Source organism: Zootoca vivipara, chromosome 10 (genome assembly GCF_965207765.1).
Source record: "Zootoca vivipara chromosome 10, rZooViv2.hap1.1, whole genome shotgun sequence".
In the NCBI taxonomy this organism is placed as follows: Eukaryota; Metazoa; Chordata; class Lepidosauria; order Squamata; family Lacertidae; genus Zootoca; species Zootoca vivipara.
The window spans coordinates 17589580-17612406 of record NC_142593.1 but is presented as its reverse complement, the minus strand read 5'-3'; the positions used below and the strand labels follow the sequence as shown (position 1 = coordinate 17612406).

Sequence of the window (22827 nt, the reverse complement as noted above, 5' to 3'; positions counted from 1 at the left end):
CTTTCTTTCTTTTTGCCAAAAGTTAAAGATGCAGTTCTTTTAGTTGGGTCCTCTGCCCCTAAGTATCTGTATTTTATTACCAAAGTATTGCATGCTTCTCCAGAGAAAAATTATTTTCAGTATGGAGATATATTGTATTGGAATACCTGCTATTGTGACAGACCCCACCCTACCCATTCATAAAACACTATGTGATTGTATAACAAGATTGCCGTTTCCCTTAGTTTTGCCAGTGACCTTTATTGTTGACAGCAGGCAAGCCTGAAAAATTGATGCCGACAGGTTGAATATTGCCTTTCCTCTTTTGATCTGGCAGAACTCCTAAATTGTTAGGAAATAAAACTTGACAATTTGTGTTATTAATTGGCGAGCAATCCAACCATATTATGACCAACTTCAGTCTAATGCTGCTAATCAATTGACTTTTGTTATGGTCTAAAGACAGATCGGTTTTTATATGCTAATTGAAATAATGTCATTGTTGGAGCAGTGCAGAAGTCAGAGCTTTTTGCATCTCTGCCTTTGCAAAGTCTTGTATTTTTTAAAGACTGTTTACTTGTTGAATTAAGACACAGTTCAGAAGATTCCATTCCCCATATGGCATCATTGGCACAGCTATAATAGAAACATAAAGAAGAAGTAACAAGTTGGGATATTGTTAAGTTAGGAGATTTACTAAACGCTTGTTGCCCTGGTAGGAGTTGTTGTCCATGTGAAACAGCTGTTCTGTGCCTGTATCTTCACAGTGGCTCCATCTCAAGAGGCAAGTGTGGATTAGCAGTCCATCCACCCTCCAAATGCAACTGCTGGGTGACCTTGGGCTAGTCACACTTCTCTGAAGTCTCTCAGCCCCACTCACCTCACAGAGTGTTTGTTGTGGGGGAGGAAGGGAAAGGAGAATGTTAGCCGCTTTGAGACTCCTTAGGGTAGGGATAAAGTGGGATATCAAATCCAAACTCCTCCTCCTCCTCCTCTTCTTCTTCTATGCTTCTGTGGTGGGCAAACTGAATTCGGACTCATAAGCAGACAGGGTATGCAAATTGAGACCCACCACACTGTGTTCATAAGCCAGAGTTGGGTCATACCAGCACAGAACCTATGAGTCCTCCATCGCTCTCTTCCTGGAGCTGATGTGAATTGGAGTTCAACAACTTCTAGAGCCATGGTTCCCAATTTGGGGCACACGCCCCACAGGGGGGCAATTTGATTTTTAAGGGGGGCAATTTGAGAACGAGTTATTAACAGTTAATGGCCTTTTAGGCTTCCTCCACGTGAATAAAGGTAAAGGGACCCCTGACCGTTAGGTCCAGTCGTGGACAACTCTGGGGTTGCGGCGCTCATCTTGCTTTACTGGCTGAGGGAGCCGGGTACAGCTTCCGGGTCATGTGGCCAGCATGACTAAGCCACTTCTGGCGAACCAGAGCAGCGCACGGAAATGCCGTTTACCTTCCCGCCGGAGTGGTACCTATTTATTTACTTGTACTTCGTGCTTTCGAACTGCTAGATTGGCAGGAGCTGGGACTGAGCAACGGGAGCTCACCCCATTGTGGGGATTCAAACCACCAACCTTCTGATATAACCCACAGCGTCACCTGCGTCCACGTGAATAGGAGTTCACTCTTTGAATAATAAGAATTATATGTCATGGGGGGATCATCAGGATTTTAGAGGTGCTTAGGTAGAGCATTGCCCAAAAAAGGTTGGGAAACCACTGTTCTAGAGGGCCAGACATTCCCATCCTTGCTATTAATAAACAAATAGAGAGGGACAGGATTACTTGTGGAATGTCCCCGAATGATCAATCTTGAGCCATGTTCTAACAGCCTCACTGACTTGATCCTTTCGAGTCAGTATAACCTTGTAGTGTTGGTGTTTATGGATGTTAGAAATTGTCTGTTGTTTAGACAGCTTGGGTGTTATCTGTCCATTTGACCCCGGAGTCACAACTTCCAAAAAGGAGGAGTGATTCTGAAAAAGTCAGAAATGATGTGCTCGTAGCTCTCTTTAAACTTTGCAGCAATAAAAAAGCATTTGTACTATGGTAAAAAAAAAAATCCCATGCATAAGCTTGAGTTTTGTTCAGTCACACGTGTAATCAGGTAGCGTATGGGAAAGCGTACAGTGTGCATACACAGACTACGGGCTGCCCAAAGGATCAGTCTGAGGAGTGAAAAGCAATAAGAAGAGACATGAATGAATCTCTGAATGCTGAAGGTTCCTGTGAAAGTAACAAATACTGAAATTCTGTGGCTCTTGGCTATATATACAATATCTCCCTTGATTTTGAAGAAGTGTCTTTAAATATGACTTCGGTGCAACCACAAAGGCGTGCACAACACACACACACACACACACACACTAATTCTGTCTATGTACAACAGCAAGCTCTCATTTTCTTGGGTGCTAATCCTTATGTAACCCAAAATGGGCACTATCCACACCTGCGAGAGATGACAGCAAGTGTGCAGAACCCTAATGTTTGCAGAACTAATAAAAACATTTTAAGACAAAAAAAAAGGTGATCTGAGCATGCTCAGTAGGCTGACTCTTTGAAGGGGAGCCTGCAGGAAAGGGGAATGGAATGGCTGGCTGGAGACCCTGAGCAGCAACATTTTGTTGCAGACCTCACCTAAAAACGGAGCTCTGAATTCAGTTCTTTATTTAAGATGAACACAAATGGCATGTCTTGTTCTATTGGATTACTAGTAGTTATGAATCATTTGAGCAGATGCTTTAAAATGAAGGTTGTTTTTCTCTCTCCACTGCCCTTCTGCCTTGGCACATTGAGGTGGGCATTTATTCGGGCACTGCAGTATGAAGAAGTTATGGGGAATGGTAATTTCATGCCCCACCCCCCCAACACATCTTGTCTTCAACCTGGCCTGTCTACCCTACTGGGTCAAGGAACGCAGCTGTCCTGAGCAAATTATGTTTTATTATGGTGTCTTAGGACAGACATCTCCTTTCTGTGTTTTGCTTGCTCCAATTCATTGTGAGGTTCTTTGGATATTAATTGTTTTGTTCTATGATGCTGGCCATAACATTCCTTGAACATTTCTAGGCAGTATGGAAAGAATATCAATTGTTTGGCATATAAATAAATAAATTGGGCTCCTGGCAATGGAAAAAAAACATGTTGGAGCTGTTTCCAGTTGTTTAATGATTCCTAATATTTATTATTATTTTTATCCATAGGCTGCTTTGTATCGCCTGAGTGGAGATTGGAATCCTTTACACATTGAACCTGGTTTTGCTGCCCTTGGAGGTAAGTTTGAAGGAACTCTCTTTTGCTTTATTTTATTGATACGAGTCACAAGTGCTTTTTCAGCAAATTTTTTTTTTAAAAAAATTGCATTCAAGGTTTGAGAATTGACAACTGCTACCCCGAAATTAAAAATTAACCAAATGTTGAATTTTCAGCTGGTAACTGGTATTTTTGAAGTATAGGTAGCTTTCCCATAATTTTGAGTTCTAAACCAATTGTTTCATTCTACCACTTTCCAGGTGGCAAGATTGCAATTTGTAGTTCTCTTTTCCTGCCTTTCATTTAGTTTGCTTTGGAACCTTGCTCCCATGAGGAATATATAAACCAAAATTCAGATAGCTACGCTTAGGCACTGAGCATGTCCGCTGCATTTTATTTTATTTTTTTTAGCTTTTTATTTGAATAGCAATGGCGCATCAGACACAGTTTAGGGGGTGTTCACATTCAGCAAGGGTGCAATCTGTGTACAAAAAAGTTGAGCTGCCACACTTGTACAACTAGTCACACCTAACGTTCAAAAAGTAAAGAATCTTTGTTCATGTGTACTCAAGAACTGAGCTGTACAAATCACCAAGCACGCACTCTTTTACATGTGCATGGGTGAAGGCAGCTTTTATCAGTGTCACACGCGAATAAAACTTTTCAAATGTGGTTTTCTATAAAGCGTAGCAAGAAACAGAAGTCCAAAGTCTGCTCGAGTATACTGAAATACCCTGTGTTCCTGTGTGGCAAAAATTGACCTCTTTGTGCCTTGTCTGTCCACTATATGGAGAGTTGCCAGTATAGCACGCATAATTACAATGAATGTAAACATAAAACTATAACTATGTGCTGGCAGGCTGTACGTGCTTGGTTTCTTGCGGTACATCATTTTCATACTTCTGTTGGAATTTCCTATCAATTTTTTTTTAAAAAAAAACACAGCAGTGGTCACAGAGAAGGCTGTAAGAATGCTTCAGATTTTTAGGAGCTGGTATCATGTTGTGATAATTCAAAACAATAAAGCCTCTTGTGGCCTGTTAAAAACAAAACAAAAATGTTATGAATTGATGAGGTGGACTGTAGTCCACGAAAACTGATGCCAAAATAGATTTGTTAGTTTTAAAGGGGCCACAGGATGCACTGCTGTTTTTACTACCCTTCTGGAAAAGGATTAAATTTGAAAGCAATTGCATATGGTTCCCTCACTTTGCTATATATAGGTGCACGCAGATTGAGCGAAAGGTTAATTCTTCCCAGCTATTTGTGACCCATCATTATGGCTGATAGGTACCTCAGATTCCATTTTATCCAAATTTGTTATTTTCCCTCTTTTCTTTGCTCCCACACCTCCCTTTATCTGAAGATCACATTTGTATTCCACCTTAATGTTGTAAAAGCACCAAATGCAGCTGTTCATGATAAACAAAACATATAACCCAACCCAATAACAAAACTAAACAAAATTTGAAAACCGACTAAAACAGCAGAAATAGCAGTGCTAATGAAATCAACCATCATCGAGCACCTAAAACATTGGGGAATTGAACATTTTACTTGGTGCCAAGAATGCTACAAAACTTGTGCCGTTCAAGACTTACTGGGAACAATGTTCCATTAATGGGAAGTCACTAGACACTCGCTGTCTGTCTGTCTGTCTCACTCTCACTCTCTCATATACCTAGTCTGCCATATAACTACAGTAGTACCTCGGGTTACAAACTTAATTCGTTCCGGAGGTCCGTTCTTAACCTGAAACCGTTCTTAACCTGAGGTTCCACTTCAGCTAATGGGGCCTCCCGCTGCCGCTGCGCTGCCACCGCACAATTTCTGTTCTCATCTCGGGGCAAAGTTCTTAACCCGAGGTACTATTTCCGGGTTAGCGGAGTTTGTAACCTGAAGTGTTTGTAACCCAAGGTGTTTGTAACCCAAGGTACCACTGGTACTCTACGAAGATGATGATGATAATAATAGTTATTATTTATACCCTGCCCATCTGGCTAGGTTTCCCCAGCCACTCTGAGCAGCTCCCAACAGAAAAGAATAAGAATATAATTTTATTTATACCCCACCCTCCCCAGTGAGAGCCGGGCTCAGGGCGGCTGACATCAATAAAATTACAATAAAACATAAAAGAAAGAAAAACAATTGATTAAAATGCAGATTAAAATACAATTTAGATTTAAAAATTGTTTCAAAATGCAGCCTCATTTTAAAATGGCCCAAATATTAAAAACACGATAAAACATCAAACATTAGAAACTTCCTGATACAGGGTTGCCTTCAGATGTCTTCTAAAATTCAGGTAGTTGTATTTCCTTGACATCTGGTGGGAGGGCTTTCCACAGGGCGGGTGCCACTACCGAAAAGGCCATCTGTCTGGTTCCCTGTAACTAGGGTTGCCAGACTCAATAGAGGACAGGACTTCTGTGCCTTTAATTGCCCTGCTCTCTTTTGAGTCTGGAAACCTTAAAGAGAAACCAGCAGACCCTTTGTTTAATTTCCAAGCAAAGGGCCTGCTGGTTTCTCTTTAAGGTTTCCAGACTCAAAAGAGAGCAGGGCAATTAAAGGCACAGAAGTCCTGTCCTCTATTGAGTCTGGCAACCCTACCTGTAACCTCACTTCTCGCAGTGAGGGAACTCCCAGAAGGCCCTCGGAGCTGAACTTCAGTGTCCAGGCTGAACAATGGCGGTAGAGACGCTCCTTCATGTATACTGAGCCGGGCTGTATATATGGGGAAATCCAGGAAAAGATCTCACAAGCTGATCTTAAGGAAGAGGCAAACTTCAGATGCTAAGAGCAAAATCATCATTTTTTGCATTGTATCTAAAATCAAACCATGAGCCAATGAATATCTTTTCTGCCTAGCCAAATAGCCCCTTCTTAATAATCGGTTTGCCTTTTTATAAAAAATGGGGTGAAGTGTCTCCAGGCTTTATAAAGGTCATAAGAGGATGCGATACTGCGGACATTTTATCTGAGCATCTCTGCTTATCCCGTTTTTGGTTAACATCCTCTTCAGGTGTTACTGGCTTGTAGAGGCCACATTGGACGTTGGAGCCACAAATTTAGCCTCACCTTCAAAGTTGTGCAAATTCCTCCAGTCCCTTGCATGGTGAAGACGAAGTTCTGCAGTGGCCTTTTCTATCTGGAGGCAACTGAGAGCCCTGGGATATTGGGGTATCCTCATCATGAGAGTGGCTAGTAGAGTCATGTGACCTATGTGGCAACCCCCCCCCCAAATGAACCAGTATTGCCTCCCCAAGCCACTAATTCCTGAAAAGGCCTTTAGCAGAGTATGACTTAAATGCAGATGATTCTTGGAGCGCATTTCTAAATGTAGACATGTTTTTGCAAGAAATACAACACTTTATTTGTATTCTCTGAATAGGATTTCAGAAGCCCATATTGCATGGACTTTGTTCTTTCGGATTTGCTGCCAGGCATGTTTTGAAACACTTTGCAAATAACGATGTGACCAAGTTCAAGGCAATTAAGGTCTGTTAATGCTTCTCCTGGGATATTTTGTGTTCATTGCGAGCTGAAGACTAGATTTCTTAATTGTACTTAAGATGCAGACATAAAATACGATTCGTTGTGTCACGTTGACACTTGATTTGATGTTACCTTGCGTGTTTTACATACACTGTACGTTTCGTTTGCTATTAATGTACATTAGAAACGCCTCAATTACACTGTCCTTTTTCTTGTTCTGTTTATTTGCAGTAAGTACTTGTCTTTTTTTTTTCAGCCACAAAGTTTTCGAAGCAATTTACATAATACAACACAATTTGCGTAGTGGCTTACAAACATATTTTAGAGAAGTTGTTTACAGTTCCATTGGGGCAGGCTTGTTGATGCTGCCCTTAAAATAAAGGGAAATTAGGCTCCTCCAGCTCTTTCCACAGTCTTAATGGTCTTTAGGGGATGGGGCTTGTCGACTTTGGTGGCAGTGTTTAAGCTGAGTAATCCAAATAGTTCATCTTTCCACAAGCAAACACTTAAAAGTGAATGTGAGGGATAACAGCAGTAAACGGCCATAGCAAAGTGTTTTTAATATTTCATAGGATTTCTCTCCCCACCCCCAAATCCCTGTTAAAGCATTCCTGTTTTTTCTTTGTGTTAGGTGCGTTTTGCAAAACCGGTTTACCCGGGACAAACTTTGCAAACAGAGATGTGGAAGGAAGGAAACAGGATTCATCTTCAGACCAAGGTCAGTAGGGTGCAACCAAGATTTGTGGCAGTTAAAACAAAACAGTACCCTAGAATGGATCCCTTCCTGCGCGCAAAAATCCCATTCATTTCGGTGGGGATTGAGTGGATGAAATTGTATGCAGCTAACATATAGTTCCCCCATCTCCTCGGAGAGTATCTGTAAAGATCCCATGACAAAGAACCACGCTTGTGTCTCTCCAGAGTGGTGCATGCTCTGGTTATCTCCCGCTTGGACTACTGCAATGCGCTCTACGTGGGGCTACCTTTGAAGGTGACCCAGAAACTACAACTAACCCTGAATGCGGCAGCTAGACTGGTGACTGGGAGTGGCTCCTGCAAGCATATAACACTGGTCCTGAAAGACCTACATTGGCTCCCAGTATGTTTCCGAGCACAATTCAAAGGGTTGGTGTTGACCTTTAAAGCTCTAAGCAACGTTGGCCCAGTATACCTGAAGGAGCATCTCCACCCCCATCGTCCAGTCTGGACACTCAGGTCCCGCTCCGAGGGCCTTCTGGCAGATCCCTCACTGCAAGAAGTGAGGTTACAGGGAACCAGGCAAAGGGCCTTCTTGGTAGTGGCATCCGCCCTGTGGAACGCCCTCCCATCAGATGTCAAGGAAATAAACAACTGACTTTTAGAAGACATCTTTTTAGGGAAGTTTTTAATGTTTGATGTTTTATTGTGTTTTTCAGGCACCCCCAAACTTGGCCCTCCAGATGTTTTGGGACTACAACTCCCATCACCCCTAGCTAACAGGACCAGTGGTCAGGGATGGTGGGAATTATAGTCCCAAAACATCTGGAGGGCCGAGTTTGGGGATGCCTGGTGTTTTTAATATTCTGTTGGGAGCCACCCATAGTGGCTGGGGAAACCCAGCCAGATGGGTGGGGTATAAATATATTATTATTAATTTATTATTATTATTATTATTATTATTATTATTATTATTATTATTATTATTTCCTTTAACTCAGGCAGCAAAGGGTTTTGGGCTGACTAGGGAAACCAGGTGTATTTATGGCTAATGATTGAGTCTACTGACGACATGGGTAACATTAGACCTTGGAAGTAGAGTCAGTGTAATTTACCATTTATAGTGTCTGCCAAGACCCACGTTCAAATCTCCACTCAGCCATGAAGCTCACCCAATGACCATGGGCCAGTCACCTTCTCTCAGTGTAACCTACCTCACAAGGTTGTTGTGACAGGGACAGAAGCCTCAGACGCCACCTCATGCTCCTTGCAGGAAATACATGTGGTCATAAATTGGGTGTGGAAGTGGGAAGTTAGTTCTGTACTAAAGACGTCTGGGAACAAGCGCAGGTAAGGGCTAGGAGCATCAGAAGCTACATCTATCAGGTTGTACTGTTTGTCTACCTAGTCTAGTGTTATCTCATCTGCCAGCATCTCTCCAAGGTCCCAGGTGGAGGTCTTTCCTTATCATCTGCAACCTGTTCCTTTTAAACTAAAGATCCCAGACATTCAACCTGGGACCTTCTGAATGCAAGAGTTGTGCTTGGCCCCTGAGCCACAGTCCATCACTTGTCCTCGCAGGACTTCGGAATAGCTACAGTACTCCACTTCCTTTGCCCCCGAGATTTATTTTTTTTCTTGTCAGAAACAAGGTTGAGGGTTCTGGAAAGCAGAATTAGAATCGCTGTTCAAGACCTCAATTCAATGTGCTCAATCTCTTCCAGCCCACATGCATACTATTATTTTTTAAGGCAGACTTTGTTGGCATCTTTGAAAATGCATGTAAAGAGAGTGTTTGATAATTCTGTTGACCTTGAGTCCCTTGGCGTCTCTTCCCCAGTCTTCGTAGTTCTATAATCTCTTTTTGGAAATCATTTTCGTTCCCTTAATTTCATAAAAGACCCAGAGAGGTAGATAAACTGAAAACGGCGATTGCCCCCGAGATTTAAAAGTAAATAAAGGTGTAAAAAGCAGCAAACAACACTTTCTTTCTTTCTTTCTTCCTATCCTTTTTTTAGAGCCAATTAAATAGCAGCAGCTTGTTAAACACTGGCAGCCTGCCCTCAATGTTTATTCATACACAGTATGTTTGGCTAAAACATGCAGCCCTTTCATTGACAAGTCTGTATTTAATATTTGAAATGATTGGAACTGATTATTTCCTCTCTGCTCTTGTGGCTTTTTAACCCACCAGAACATTGTCACTGATTGTTCTTAGGGTTTCTTTCATTAAGCCATACTTGATTTTCTGAAAGGATGCAAGCAAAATGGTTCTGGCTTTAGGACAGTTTGCTTAATGATTTCTTTTTCAACCCTTCCTTTCCTATTAGCTGTTCCTTTGCTAGATTTGAATTGTGTAATTTAAGATGCAAAGAAGATCTTTAAATTGTTCTAATACAGCTATTGTTCTGTTTATAATTTTATGTTCACACTTTTCAAACACGTGCTGGTGCTGTAGAAATTGCTTATATTTGATTTTTTCCCCCAGGTCAAAGAGACAGGGGAGGTTGCAATTGGAGGAGCATATGTCGACCTCACCTCATCCTCTGAACAGCCTTCAGCTAAGGTAGGAAAAGTATGAGTTGTTGCTTTGTATGATGAATTCATGAACAGTTTATATGCTACACTGAATAATGAAAATGAGTTGGATAGAAATCTAGTCACGCTTAGAGTAGACACATTAAAACAGAAGAGACTTAAGTTAGTCATGAAATGGCAATAATAGCAGCAAACCTTTGCATTATGACCCAAATCCTCCACCCTCCCAGAAAACAATTTCTGTGATGTATTTAAATCCAGCCAATTTGCATCCATTTGCTTAATTTTGCATAAACCCTGGCTTTGCAAGTCATCAGGGGATGAATTTGGTTTATACAAACCACTGAGATCACTTTCTCTAACTTGACCTCTAGAGATTGTGCTGAGCAAACCTATCAGTTTGCAGAAAACATGGCTGCCACAGACGTTCAATTCCATATTTCTAGTCATCAGGGGCTAGCAACATGGCTTCTGTTGTAAACGAAAGCAGAGGATTCTTGTGTAAATCCAGTAGCATTAGACTCCCGTGCACTTGTTTAATTGGTTGGATGGGAGGATGTTTGAGTTGGAAGGTATGAGTGTTTGCGTGGAAGTAACTAAAAGATGCCTAAAATATCATCTCGGCCCTTGTATACCCAGCTGTGTTCTGCAGGAGAGGGCATCTTGCCAATACCATTTCATCAGGAGCTTGATTCTACATGATGTAGAAATTGGGCCTATTAGCATTTTGGCAGGGGGGAATTGGAGCTTTTAAGTGTCTACCCCAGGCATCCCTAAACTTCGGCCCTCCATATGTTTTGGACTACAATTCCCATCACCCCTGACCACTGGTCCTGTTAGCCAGGGATCATGGGAGTTATAGGCCAAAACATCTGGAGGGCCGCAGTTTGGGGATGCCTGGTCTACCCTTTTGAATGCCTTCCTGTTACCTTATTGTTGTTGTTGTTATTATTATTATTATTATTATTATTATTATTAACATTTATGCAGTGCTTCATACAAAAATATATCAAAGTGGCTTACATGTCAGACAGGAGCCGTCTTTCCTATTTTTCAGCCTTCCTTTTCCCAACCAGCCATTTAAGTGGAGATTTTTTATCCCAGTCTGTTTCTGCTTAAAATTGAGCTTGTGATTCTGTTTACATATGCTTTTTACCATTGATGTTTTTGTTGCTGAATTGCTTGGAGATGTTTTGTGAATGGTTGGTTTATAAATGGAGTCACTTTTGCATAGTCTAGCTGAATAAAGGCTTTAATTGTAGTAACACATGGCTGTGAAGTGTTTCTACCAGGAAATACTGCTAGAGCAGTTTCCCGTAATCTTTCATCTAGAAACCTGTCACTTGCCCTTTAAACCCTTCCACCTTTATATCAAAAAGAGTAGGAGCATATTGAGCCCTTTTTCGAGGTGGGGAATAAACTACCTGGGGCCTATAACGCCACAAAGAAGGGCCACAAAATATCTTGTAAAGGAGGAGGCTAGAATTCTCTCTATCTGTGCGTGCGGTAATGACTCAAAGGATATGGGTTTGGGTGTGAAATCCCTCAATGGCCATATCTCTTTGTATACATTAGGTAGTAGGACTCAAGAGTGACCTTGTGTTTGGAGAAATTGGCCGTCGCATCAAAGAGCTTGGCAGTGACCTGGTGAAGAAAGTAAATGCCATATTTCAGTGGAACATCACTAAGGACGGAAAGACTGCAGTGCAGTGGAGTAAGTCGCAAGTTTAATTAATTTCCGGAATGCCTTATTGCGTTGTCTAATGAAGTGAGAAACCGCATGTGGTTCTAAGCCCTGCTAGACAAAAGGAATATGGCAGCCAAGGAAGGTTCGCTTTCTAATAAAGTGAAGGTATATTTTATTACAGTAGGACTTGTGGCATCGAAAAGAAGACTTTAGCATCTTGTCACCTTAGAGCTGGTGTGCAATGAGGTTGCTATGCAAAGAGTTGAAGTCCTAGTTCAGATATATCACAAAAGGACACTATCCCTCAGTGACGATAATCTCAGCGGATCATGCTGCATCGATTTGTTGCAAAGGTTACAGTGGTGACGTGTGTAGTTTTGACGGTCAAAAGCACTATACAAATTCCCTAAATTATCTTGTTTATTTTCTTCCTCCTCTCTTCTGTGGATAATGTTTTCCTTTTCATATTTGTCACGGCAAGGCATTGGCTTATTGCCCCGTTTGCAAGCAGCCGTAATCTACAAAGCAGTTTGACATGGAAACAATAGATAATACTTTCTGTTTTGAGTAAGATGCATCCATGTCTACAGAAATATTCATTTAAGGCTCCACTGGTCTTCCATCTCGGTTTGGAAACTGCATCCTGAGTATTTAGATCTGACTCAATCCTATAATGTGCTGTTAACAATGAATTAGATCTCAGTAGATTGGATTAAATCCCAGTTCTCACATTATGCCCGCCCCCTCCCGCATGTGGGAGGATCACGCTAATGCTCCTTTGGCCTGGCGGTAAATAGCATTTGATGATCATCATGTAAATGCCCTCTTATACTTTCTGTCGTCATTATCCTCTGTTCTGATCACTCTGTTGTGCTAGGCTGCATTAATATGTTATCCTCAATGGCAACTGCATTTTTATGTATGGCTGTTCCACATTCGTATTTATGTATGGTGTTCCCTGTTGCTGCTAAAAGTGCCTTGATGAAAAAACAAAGTACATGAAACATGCATGTCTTGAAAGCCTCTGCTCTTCTGTGCCAATGTCTTTCCTGATCATAGTGCAGAACTAGGTTTTTTTTGTTTTTTTAAAGGAGGCTGAATCAATGAGTTTGAGTGATTGACCTCTGTTGCAAAGCAGCGGTGGGGAACCTGTTAGTCTCCATGGGCCAGATCCTGGTCAGGATCGGCCTCATGGCCCAGATGAGCACAGCCACCCACTTCTCCATCACGTGATGTCATTATGACATTATGTGATTGACAGGTGGGTGGCTTCCACCACCACTCCAGTTATAGGGAGCCCCGATGCTTCTCCTGTTTGTGTGCAAGTCAGAGAAGCATCGGGGCTCCCTCAGCTGGGGGGTGGGGTGGCAGGATGCCGTTCTGAGGCACCAGAGCTGTTCAGCTGGGGGAGGGCAAGAGTCCTCTTCCACACACACACACCCCAATGAGCAGTTCAACAAAGCCCCTATGCTCCTTGGCTCCCGATTGAGACTGAGAGGCATTGGGACTCGCTCACCATGTAGGGCTAGGTCATGTATCTCGGAAGAAGCAGCCAAGATAAATTCCAGTCACTGTGATATGATGTCAGCGTATACTGGTTGTTGAGGTGTGTGGTTTTTTTTTTAAAGGAAACCCCTAAAATTGTTTCCTTAAAAACCCACCTAAAAATTCCCCTCGGACATCACTTCTGCCTTTGGAATCCTAGTAATGTCTGGGAAATCCCGGACGTATGGCAGCCCTAACTAAACTAAGTAATCAGAGGGTGAGTTGTTGTGCTAACGACAGCGGCAATTTGCTTAGCTATTTCCCCTGTTGGACTTCCAAGATGAGACATGAATCCCAAACTCATAAGGCCAGATTCACTGAAACCCTACCTACAAGCAGGTGGGAGAGTTCTCTAAACTTGATGGTGGAGCAAGCCATTTGTGTGGGGCATCTCTCTATCTATCTATCATCTCTCTCTCTCTCTCTCTCTCTTCCCCCCCACCAATCGCAAGACCCTCAAGAAACTGTGGAGGTGTTTGCCCAATCCCAGCTCACTTGCCACCCAGAACACTTTCACAAGTTTTCCCTTGCCGGCAAGCAGGCCCTGGTCATGAGCAGAGTCTGGGTGCTTTGTAGATCCTCATTGTGGCTTTCACTGTGCAATTAACAAGATAAGTGAGTCCCTGGTAGGTTACAGTGCCACGGGCCCCCTGGGTGTGTTCCGCAGACCCCCGGGGTCCCCGGACCCGTAGTTGGGAACCACTGCTTTAGTATGTTCTTTAACTTGTGCTTTTTATATGTTAGTGAATCCTAAGCAAGGCAGACATTTAATATAATGTTCCAAATACAGTGGTACCTTGGGTTAAGAACTTAATTTGTTCTGGAGGTCCGTTCTTAACCTGAAACTGTTCTTAACCTGAAGCACCACTTTAGCTAATGGGGCCTCCCGCTGCCGCCGCGCCACCACCACGCGATTTCTGTTCTCATCCTGAAGCAAAGTTCTTAACCAGAGGTACTATTTCTGGGTTAGCGGAGTCTGTAACCTGAAGCGTCTGTAACCTAAAGCATCTGTAACCCGAGGTACCACTGTAATACAAAAAAACACATCAATTAAAAATGCTGATTATCAGCCATATATGAAAGATACCAAGATTAATTTAAGTACAGAAACAAAATCATTAAATTTCAAATCTCCATATAAGAATTTACTTGGTTGACCCAAAAGAAAAAATAATTTTGTCCATATCACTAAGTCTCTCTCTCTCTCTCTCTCTCTCTCTCCACACACAGAGAGAGAGAAACTTGAGAGAAAGTAGTTGGTACAAAGTCTTCTAAAAGTTTTGAAAAATATCAAAACTAATCTTTAAGAATAATCAAGAATACCTTTTTTGAACATCTTTATGTCAGAGAGCCATCAAAAGTAAAGAGCATTGGGAATTTCCTTCCCTTAACACTAAGAACGAAGCAGAAAGATCCCTGTTTTCTTATCTCTTTCCTTCCATTTTCATACCCGAAACCTCGTACGCTGAAGGCATCTAGGTCAGCAACTCTCATGGGGCAGTGGAAGAAGAAAACGGCTGCAGACTGTGGTTATTCAGTGCTTCATCGTATAAGCAAGCACTGCTGGGCACATTTAGGCTTGATATAAGCACCATTCAGGCATTCTGCTCATGCGTGAAAACCTGCATGCGAGTAGGGGACGAGCATGCGAAGCAGTTTCGCCACCTCTGCCATCTTCCATCTCATGGAGGGTGAAGGTCTGAAGCGTGGAACCTCTTGTGGAGACTCTTTACGATTTAGAACTCAGATTATTGTGTGGGGAATGTCTCCATGAGTAGAGGAAGTCTTGACCTCCATGAGTTGAAAGGCGAGGGACAGGAGATGCTTGTTTCGCTCATCCCCATTCACCATGCTTGCAAGTAGGTTTTATATGTGACCATAACACTTGACTAGGGCTGCAGATTGTTCAAGACCTTTTATATGCCTGACTTCCAGCCTGAGCTTCAGGTGAGTATTCGTATAGCAACCATACATTCCTGTCGCTCTTCCTTTTATGTAGCCTTGAATATCCTTTTCAAAAGGTTATAATGTACTGGGGCTCTTTTGACGAACAAATGGCAGCTAGCTCTACTTTAATCTATCTTTATCGTTCAACCTGCTTCCCCCCCCCCCAATTTGACTAGGTTCCAATTAGGGCTGAGCGATACATCGCCCAAAATTGGTTTGAAGTCCACGTTGTAACGGCTTAATCATATTCAACATGGCGACATATTGCGAATCGTGATGTGTGTGCATGTGCTAAGTAAAAAAATTGTGATATGGGGAAAACTGCAAAGCTAGCCGTCGCTTCTTCCATGATTCCTGCCAAACCTTTGCTCTGTAAAAACATGTCTGTTTTAGAACTCTAAGCAGTAGCAGTTGCCAGGACAGTACCCTGTTCGGCTCAACATAGCTCCACCCTTATTTCAGACATCGTGATATATCGGTATATCATGATATTTAGCTGGTGTTGAAAACCAACACTAAAATAATGGGCTAATGCTGCCAATTTCTACAAAAGTCCAATACAATACAAGCAGCACACAGAGGCACAAGATTAAATCAAGTGTTATTAGTACAATAAAAGAACCATGTACAAATGCTGAAACAGAAGCCAAAACCAGATGCCCAAAGCAGATAAGATATACAAATAAATACCAAAAGGCGAAACCAGTCTTTATGGTCTTTGAAGCTCCGTTTTTCAGGCTCCTGTAGCGGTCAGCAAAGTAGCAACAGGTCGAACGAAGTATCAACCGGAATGCACACAGATTAGACAGGCTGCCGGCGTTTGCCACCTGTTTCGCCCGTTGAAAACCAGACATCGCTCAGCCCCAATTCCGATATGCCAGGCGTTTTCCACTAGGAAGGGCAACGATAATAATGAAATCTCACATGCTTTTTGTTAACATTGATGATGTTGGACTTTGATTCTCATGGGATCTCCTTCTTCTGCCTGTTCTCTGCTTTGAGCCTTTGCTGCTAAAGGTTTGCAGCTAGATTTTAGCCAGCGGTGCCTTTGCTTTGGGAGCTGCTTTTGTTCCGGCCTACCTGCTAGGCCTCTTCCCATTGATAAATCCACAGGGCTGCTGTGCCTGCCTTGGCGCTTCTTCTTTTGGCTTGTCGCTTCTCCCTTGGCTTTCTTCTCTGGTGTAATCTGCCATGGCTGCTGTTGACAGCACTAGCAGCCTTCTGGACCCCTGCAGCTCATAGCTGTTGTGGGTGACGGCCGAATCTCTGGCGTCTTCAACTGATGTCCTTGGGCTGAATGTCAGAGGAGTAAATGACGAGACGCAGCCCTTAAGGAAATGATTTGCAGTTCTGGTTGACACGGCCAATAATTTTATTCTTCCCAAATTCACAAGTGCCAAAAAAGCTTTTATTGCTTTGTGCAATTGACTAGAACCTCCTCCCTTGTATCATTCCATATCATGCCAGCCTCTTCATTTCGTTACCGTCCCTCAGCAGCTGGGACATGTGAACCGGAATTAATACTTGCGATGGAAGTGGATGGAAATTCTTCTGCATAAATGCAGAATAACAATAAGAATTCCTTTTATACACTGCGTGGAATGCATTTGAGATCTTATCAAGGCAATTCATTGTTTCCCTCCCTCATTTAAAGCAGAGACTTATTTCTCTAATGGTAAACTTATCTTGTGAAAAGGCTCCTTCGTAGTAATGAAAGCAAGACTATTTAGCATTTATATTGCATACCCTCCGAAATTTCTCCAATGAAAATAGGGAAGTCCTAGTCATCATCATCATCAACAACAACAACGATGATGATGATGTTGATGTTATTTATACCCTTCTATTTGACTCGGTTACCCCAGCCACTCTGGGCATCTTCCAACATATATAAAAACATAGTAGGACATTAAACATTAAAAAACTTCACTATACAGGGCTGCTAAAGGTTATATAGTTACTTATCTCCTTCGCTCAGGGATTGATAACTCCATACTCTCCAACATTTCTCCAGTGACAATAGGGACACCCTACTCTTCTAACATTTATCCGTTGAAAATAGGGGTGTCCCTAAGGAAAAGGGACCCTGTGGGTTAAATTACAGGGCCAAGGCCTGCCGATCAGAAGGTCGGCAGTGCGAATCCCCGCAATGGGGTGAGCTCCCGTTGCTCGGTCCCAGCTCCTGCCAATCTAGCAGTTCGAAAGCACGTCAAAGTGCAAGTAGATAAATAGGTACCTCTGCAAGCAGGAAGGTAAACGGCATTTCCATGTGCTGCTCTGGTTTGCCAGAAGTGGCTTTGTCATGCTGGCCACATGACCTGGAAGCTATACGCCGGCTCCCTCGGCCAATAATGCGAGATGAGCGCTGCAACCCCAGAGTTGGTCACGACTGGACATAATGGTCAGGGGTCCCTTTACCTTACCTTTAAGGAAAAACGGGACATTCCAGGATCAAATCAGAAACTGGGACGGCTTCTGTAAATCTGGAACTGTCCCTGGAAAATAGGGACATTTGGAGGGTCTGATATTGTGCTTTAGATGTATTCAAGGCACTGTGCCTGTCGACTCCGAAGTAAGTCCCAGTAAGACTTGCTTTCAGGTAAGTCTGTGTATAGGATTACAGCTTCATGGTTAGCTAATGCTATGTTAATTTACAAATGGCTGGCAGAGAGGAAAGTGGCTCAGCTAGTGAGTTTTTGGGTGAATTGAAATTTGAACCAAGCAGTTATCCAGTATACCATTAAATTGTTTATATTGCAAACCTCCCTGTGATGGTATAGAAATAATAATAATAATAATAATAATAATAATAATAATAATAATAATAATAATTTTTTAAAAATGGAAGATACTTGTGCCCTATTTTTTCTCTGAAACAGCTGGCAATGTTCTCCATAGGAACCCTTTCTGTGACTATCTTATATTCAGAAAAAATAATTCTTAAAATAAAAATAAAAATGAGTATGGTGGTACTGCAATGTGGCAACGTTCTCATCTTCAGAAAGGATTATGTGAAATCTTTTAAAGTGTTTTATGCAAAGTTCATCCTTTTTTGTAAAGGGGGGGGAGCAATAACTTTATTGGAACCAATCAGGTAAATGCTGAAGTCTTCCGTATTAAAATTCCATGTAAAACTGCTTCAGGGATATGGTGTGTTGCATAGCATATAGACAACATCTCACGAAGGCAATTCTTAGAACAAATGCAAGCACAACCTGTTCTTTGTGAAGCTGTTATTCATAGGACAACCTAGAAGCAAAGAAAGCCGCTTCCAACTTGTTGTCTCACCGATGGTAAAATTTCTTGGATATCATAATTAAAAATGTCAGGTCCTTACAGGAGCATTAGCTTGGCAATGGCTTTGTTTTTATACACTCCAGCAGGGGCAGGAGAGAAGAGAGCGGCTCTGGAAATTTGCAAAATGTGAAAATGAATTGGCAAAGCAAAATCTTGTCATAACATTCTCCATTGCAAGCTACGCGATACCTGACAGCTTCTATACCCTGTAGTAGATCATTTTGGCAGCGCATTTTGTGCAGGAAATAGGACTTTGGGAGAAGGGACATTTTGAGAAATTGTTGGTGTTCCGTAGAGAAAGGAGAGATACTTGGCTAAGATTTAAGATAGTCTTGAAATGGAACATTAAAAAAGCACTATAGTACAAAACAAAACATCCTGCATCATATCCTTGTGTGTGTTAGCTTAGAAGGGGGAGAAGGAAAGTAGGACACTGATTTTTGATTTTAAATAATGGTTGGCCTGGAATATAGTTGGCCCTGAAATGTATCACAAAAAGATTAAATGTGAATACTGCCTTCATTTTTCTTTTTCTTTTTTGCAATAACTATTCTGGGGAAAATCCATACAGAGCACGCTGCCCTCGTACACTTATAGGCAATTTTGTGTTCCAATTTTGTGTAACTTTTTTAGCAGGATGCAGAGGAAAGATTCCAGCATATTACTATTGAACTTGGCGATACTGAAGTACTTACTATTATCTTTACAGCTGTGACTTTTTCAAGCCCAAGAGTTTGGTAATAAGCGATATACGTCCTCTATCTGAGCAGATAACTTCCTGTACTGACAGAGAAATTTAGTATCTCTCTGTCTTCCTCTTCATTTTCCGGGAAAAGACTGCTTGAGAGTACCAATCAAAGATTACATCTTCCCTACTAACTGCAGCGGTATAGTATAGAAAGTGCTTGAGAGGGGAGAGATGAACTGTAAAACCCAATTTTTATGCAGACATTTATTTATTTATATTGTTAGATCTATCCTGCCCTTCCTCTTGTTGCGGCCCAGGATTCTGTACATATAGCATGGTATTTAACTAAGTTTCACTCAAAGTAGATCCATTGGGAGGAATTCAATGTACCCAGTCAGATGGGTGGCACATACAATAATAATAATAATAATAATAATAATAATAATAATAATAATAATAATAATAGCAGCAGCAACAACAACAACAACAACAACAGAAACAAAAACAGAAAGCAACCACCACCACCACCACCACAAGAAAGAATAGGAAATTTTATAATTTATTTAGGAGACCACTGTAAGCAGATGAAAACATTAGCAGGATTCTAATAACACTTGTAATGTAACAAGCACTATGGATAATATGGACAGATGCAAAATATAGATTATGAAATGATACGCAGCTGAAAATGTTGGCAATAGGACCCAGGGAGGGGATGGTGGGAAGTCGTGAGATTCAGAGAAATCTCTATATATGGATATGCATTTGGTATTGTTAGAACTTTACATTTGTAAACTCAAATAAAAACGATTTCAAAAAACAACCACAATTGCAACAAACTGTTGTTGTTGCTGCTGCTGCCGCCGCCGCCTTTGTGCTGCTGGCTTTTGCGCATACACCAGGTTAGTTAAAACCATCTCCACATCTTGTGGCAGTGAATTCTATTAGCCCACTCCAGAAATTAAGCTCCATATGTCCGAAGAACATTGGCGGAGGAGGTTGTGCACAATGGACACCCCACTTTCCTCACTGGCTCTACCCCCCAGACACACTGAGGTCCTGGGGTGGAGCCAATAGGCAGTTGTGACTCTGAAGGCAGGGCCATCACAGAGCCCAATTGCTTAAGTGAAGAAATACTTCATTTTGTGTGTTCTGAACCTGCTTCCAGTCAGGGATTTCACTGCCTTCTCCAAGCAGGACCGTCATTCTGTGTCCCCACCCCCACCCCCTTGGCACCACATCTCAAATGGCCTGGGAAATAAATGTTTTGAGGCAGCTCGCAGAGATTGTGGCACACTTCTCTGGATCGAGCCAACACTTTTCAGCAGAAGCAATTCCCCCAGGTAATTAGCTACTAAAGCATAAGTACAACCTCTTCACTCGGATGCTTAATGAGGGTAGGTTGCGGGATACGGCGGAAAGCCGAACAGGTTGTCATACTGTGAGGGGGCTCAAAGGACCCAAGTGTCTGGGGATAGCGAGTTTAAATGGGGAGTTGCATTCGTTTCATAAATTGAGCCACTCTCCATTGGAGCATCTCCACAGCAGGTAACTCAAATGACTGAGTGGGAGGCACGTAATTCGGTAGACTTCATTACCTCTGTGTTAATAAATTAAAATAATTTAGGAACTTGTGTTGTTGGGAATCTGGGTGTAGTGATAAAAGAAATGTTTGCTTTTCTCTTTTTCTACTTTAAGAATGTTGAGCGCTGCTGTGTGTGTGTGTGTGTGTTTGCTAGGTTCAGACTAATTAAATTCAGGAATTAATCTCATTGCTGTTAACCACTGTTGTCTTGTATCTTTTAAGTTCCCAATGTTCTGTATGACTCGCCTTGATTAAAAAGAAAGTTCTTAAGGGAGCACGTAACATTCAGTTTTTGCTTTTTCAAATCTTTAAAAAACTCTTATCAATCTTCCCCAGCCATAGACTTAAAGAATGGCTCTGGAGACTTGTACCAAGGACCAGCCCGCGGGAAGGCCGACACCATTTTCAGCTTGTCGGATGACGACTTTGTGGATTTGGTGCTAGGCAAGATCAACCCACAAAAGGTACGGATGCAGAATCCATGCATTAAAGGAATGACTTTTAATTTGCAGGTGCTTAAGAGATGCTAAAGCAACAAGCCTAAAGAAAGGATGGCTAGGGCAGCAACAAGTTCCCATATTAAGGAAAATACCTAACTTGTTAGTCATCTTGGACATCTTGTTTCGGTTGTTATAATGTTATGTGCAATACCCGAAGGATCACCTTCTCCCCATATGAAGTGTGCTGGCCCCTGCATTCATCACCTGAGTCCCATCTTCATGTGCCTCCTCCACGTGAGGTTCGGAGGGTGGCAACACAAGAACGGGCCTTTTCTGTAGTGGCTCCCCATTTGTGGAATGCTCTCCCCAGGGAGGTTTATCCGGCATCTTCATTATATATTTTTAGGCGCCAGGTGAAAGCATTCCGATTCAACCAGGCCTTTGGCATGTCTGGAATTTTCCGGAAATATGGCAAGCCTAGACAGAATATTGACAGAATAGCGTGTACCAAGCCATAATGATTACCCACAATAGTGTGGGTTTATCAACTTCATTTTGTGCATCCTAAAAGTGATACATTGCTGAGAATTTGCCTCTTTATGTTCTGCATGCTGTTAAGACTGGCTATGTATAGCCTAAGAATTCCGCATCAGCTTTCTACCCATGGTAACATTTTGCAATGGGCAATATGAGACTTTGCAGTCTCATAGCTCTACACTCCTAACTGTGGAACGGTCCAGATCTTCAAAATCACTATTCAGAATTAGTCCATTCCATTCCTTTCCTTTGGTTCAAAGAAACAACAACTCCTGGTGATTCGATAGGTTTGACCCCAATTGCCCACAGCAGATGCCGCCCCCCCGTCCCCAGTTAATTCCTCGTTGTCGCATTCTCTTGCAACTGTTCTTTAAAAGTGCAACTCTGGAAGAGCAGAGACAGCCTCTTTAATTGTTCCCCCCCCCACACACACTCTGCTTGCTATAGGCATTCATCTCCGGTAAGCTGAAAGTTAAAGGAAACATCATGCTGAGCCAGAAGCTGGGGACCATTCTTCAACAGTATGCAAAGCTGTGAGTTCCCTGCTGGATTGAGTTCGCCTGGGAAGAAAAAAGGAGCCGTTTCCTTTTTCAGATCAACAACCTGAAACCTTTATGCAAATCCTGTCTTAGATAACTTCTAATAGACTTTATTGCTAACTCGCAAGTTGCCTTGATTCTTGCGGATACAGAAAGTTGGTGTGGATGTTGATGGGTTTAACATGATCTTTCTTCTTTCTTCAACGTTGCAAGCATTCATACCTTCCTTATACCTTGTTCCTTGGAGCTGCTTCCAATTAAAACTCACTCAGTTAATATATTTCTATATGAAATTTAAACGTAATTCAATAAAACATAACTTTGATACCATCTTGTTCTGGGTTATTGTTGTTCAGAAGCCTAAGCCATATTGCTCCTGTTACTTGGAGGGGCAGAGTCTGCAATTATGAATAATATGTGGGATTCATCTCTTGTACTTCAGTTTGTAGATTGCAGGGATAATCAGGTCAACCGTTGCAGCTATTTATTATTAGACCATAATCGGTCTATCTCAACTCCATAGCAGTAGGATTATTCTCTGAAAAATGGAGTGAATTTACCTATAGTACAACTACAAATCCAATGAGAG

General features: G+C 42.0%; 1 protein-coding gene across 1 annotated transcript in view; it reads left to right on the top strand.

Annotated features, from left to right (window-relative positions):
• Positions 1 to 22568, top strand: part of HSD17B4 (hydroxysteroid 17-beta dehydrogenase 4) — a 76956-nt gene extending 54388 nt beyond the window's left edge. The window contains exons 18-24 of the mRNA XM_035099591.3: positions 3196 to 3265; positions 6636 to 6742; positions 7371 to 7457; positions 9924 to 10001; positions 11549 to 11687; positions 21059 to 21186; positions 22147 to 22568. Coding sequence (XP_034955482.3) covers positions 3196 to 3265; positions 6636 to 6742; positions 7371 to 7457; positions 9924 to 10001; positions 11549 to 11687; positions 21059 to 21186; positions 22147 to 22236 — 699 coding nt within the window. The 3' untranslated portion in view covers positions 22237 to 22568. The remainder of the gene's footprint in view (positions 1 to 3195; positions 3266 to 6635; positions 6743 to 7370; positions 7458 to 9923; positions 10002 to 11548; positions 11688 to 21058; positions 21187 to 22146) is intronic.
• The last annotated feature ends 259 nt before the right edge of the window (positions 22569 to 22827 follow it).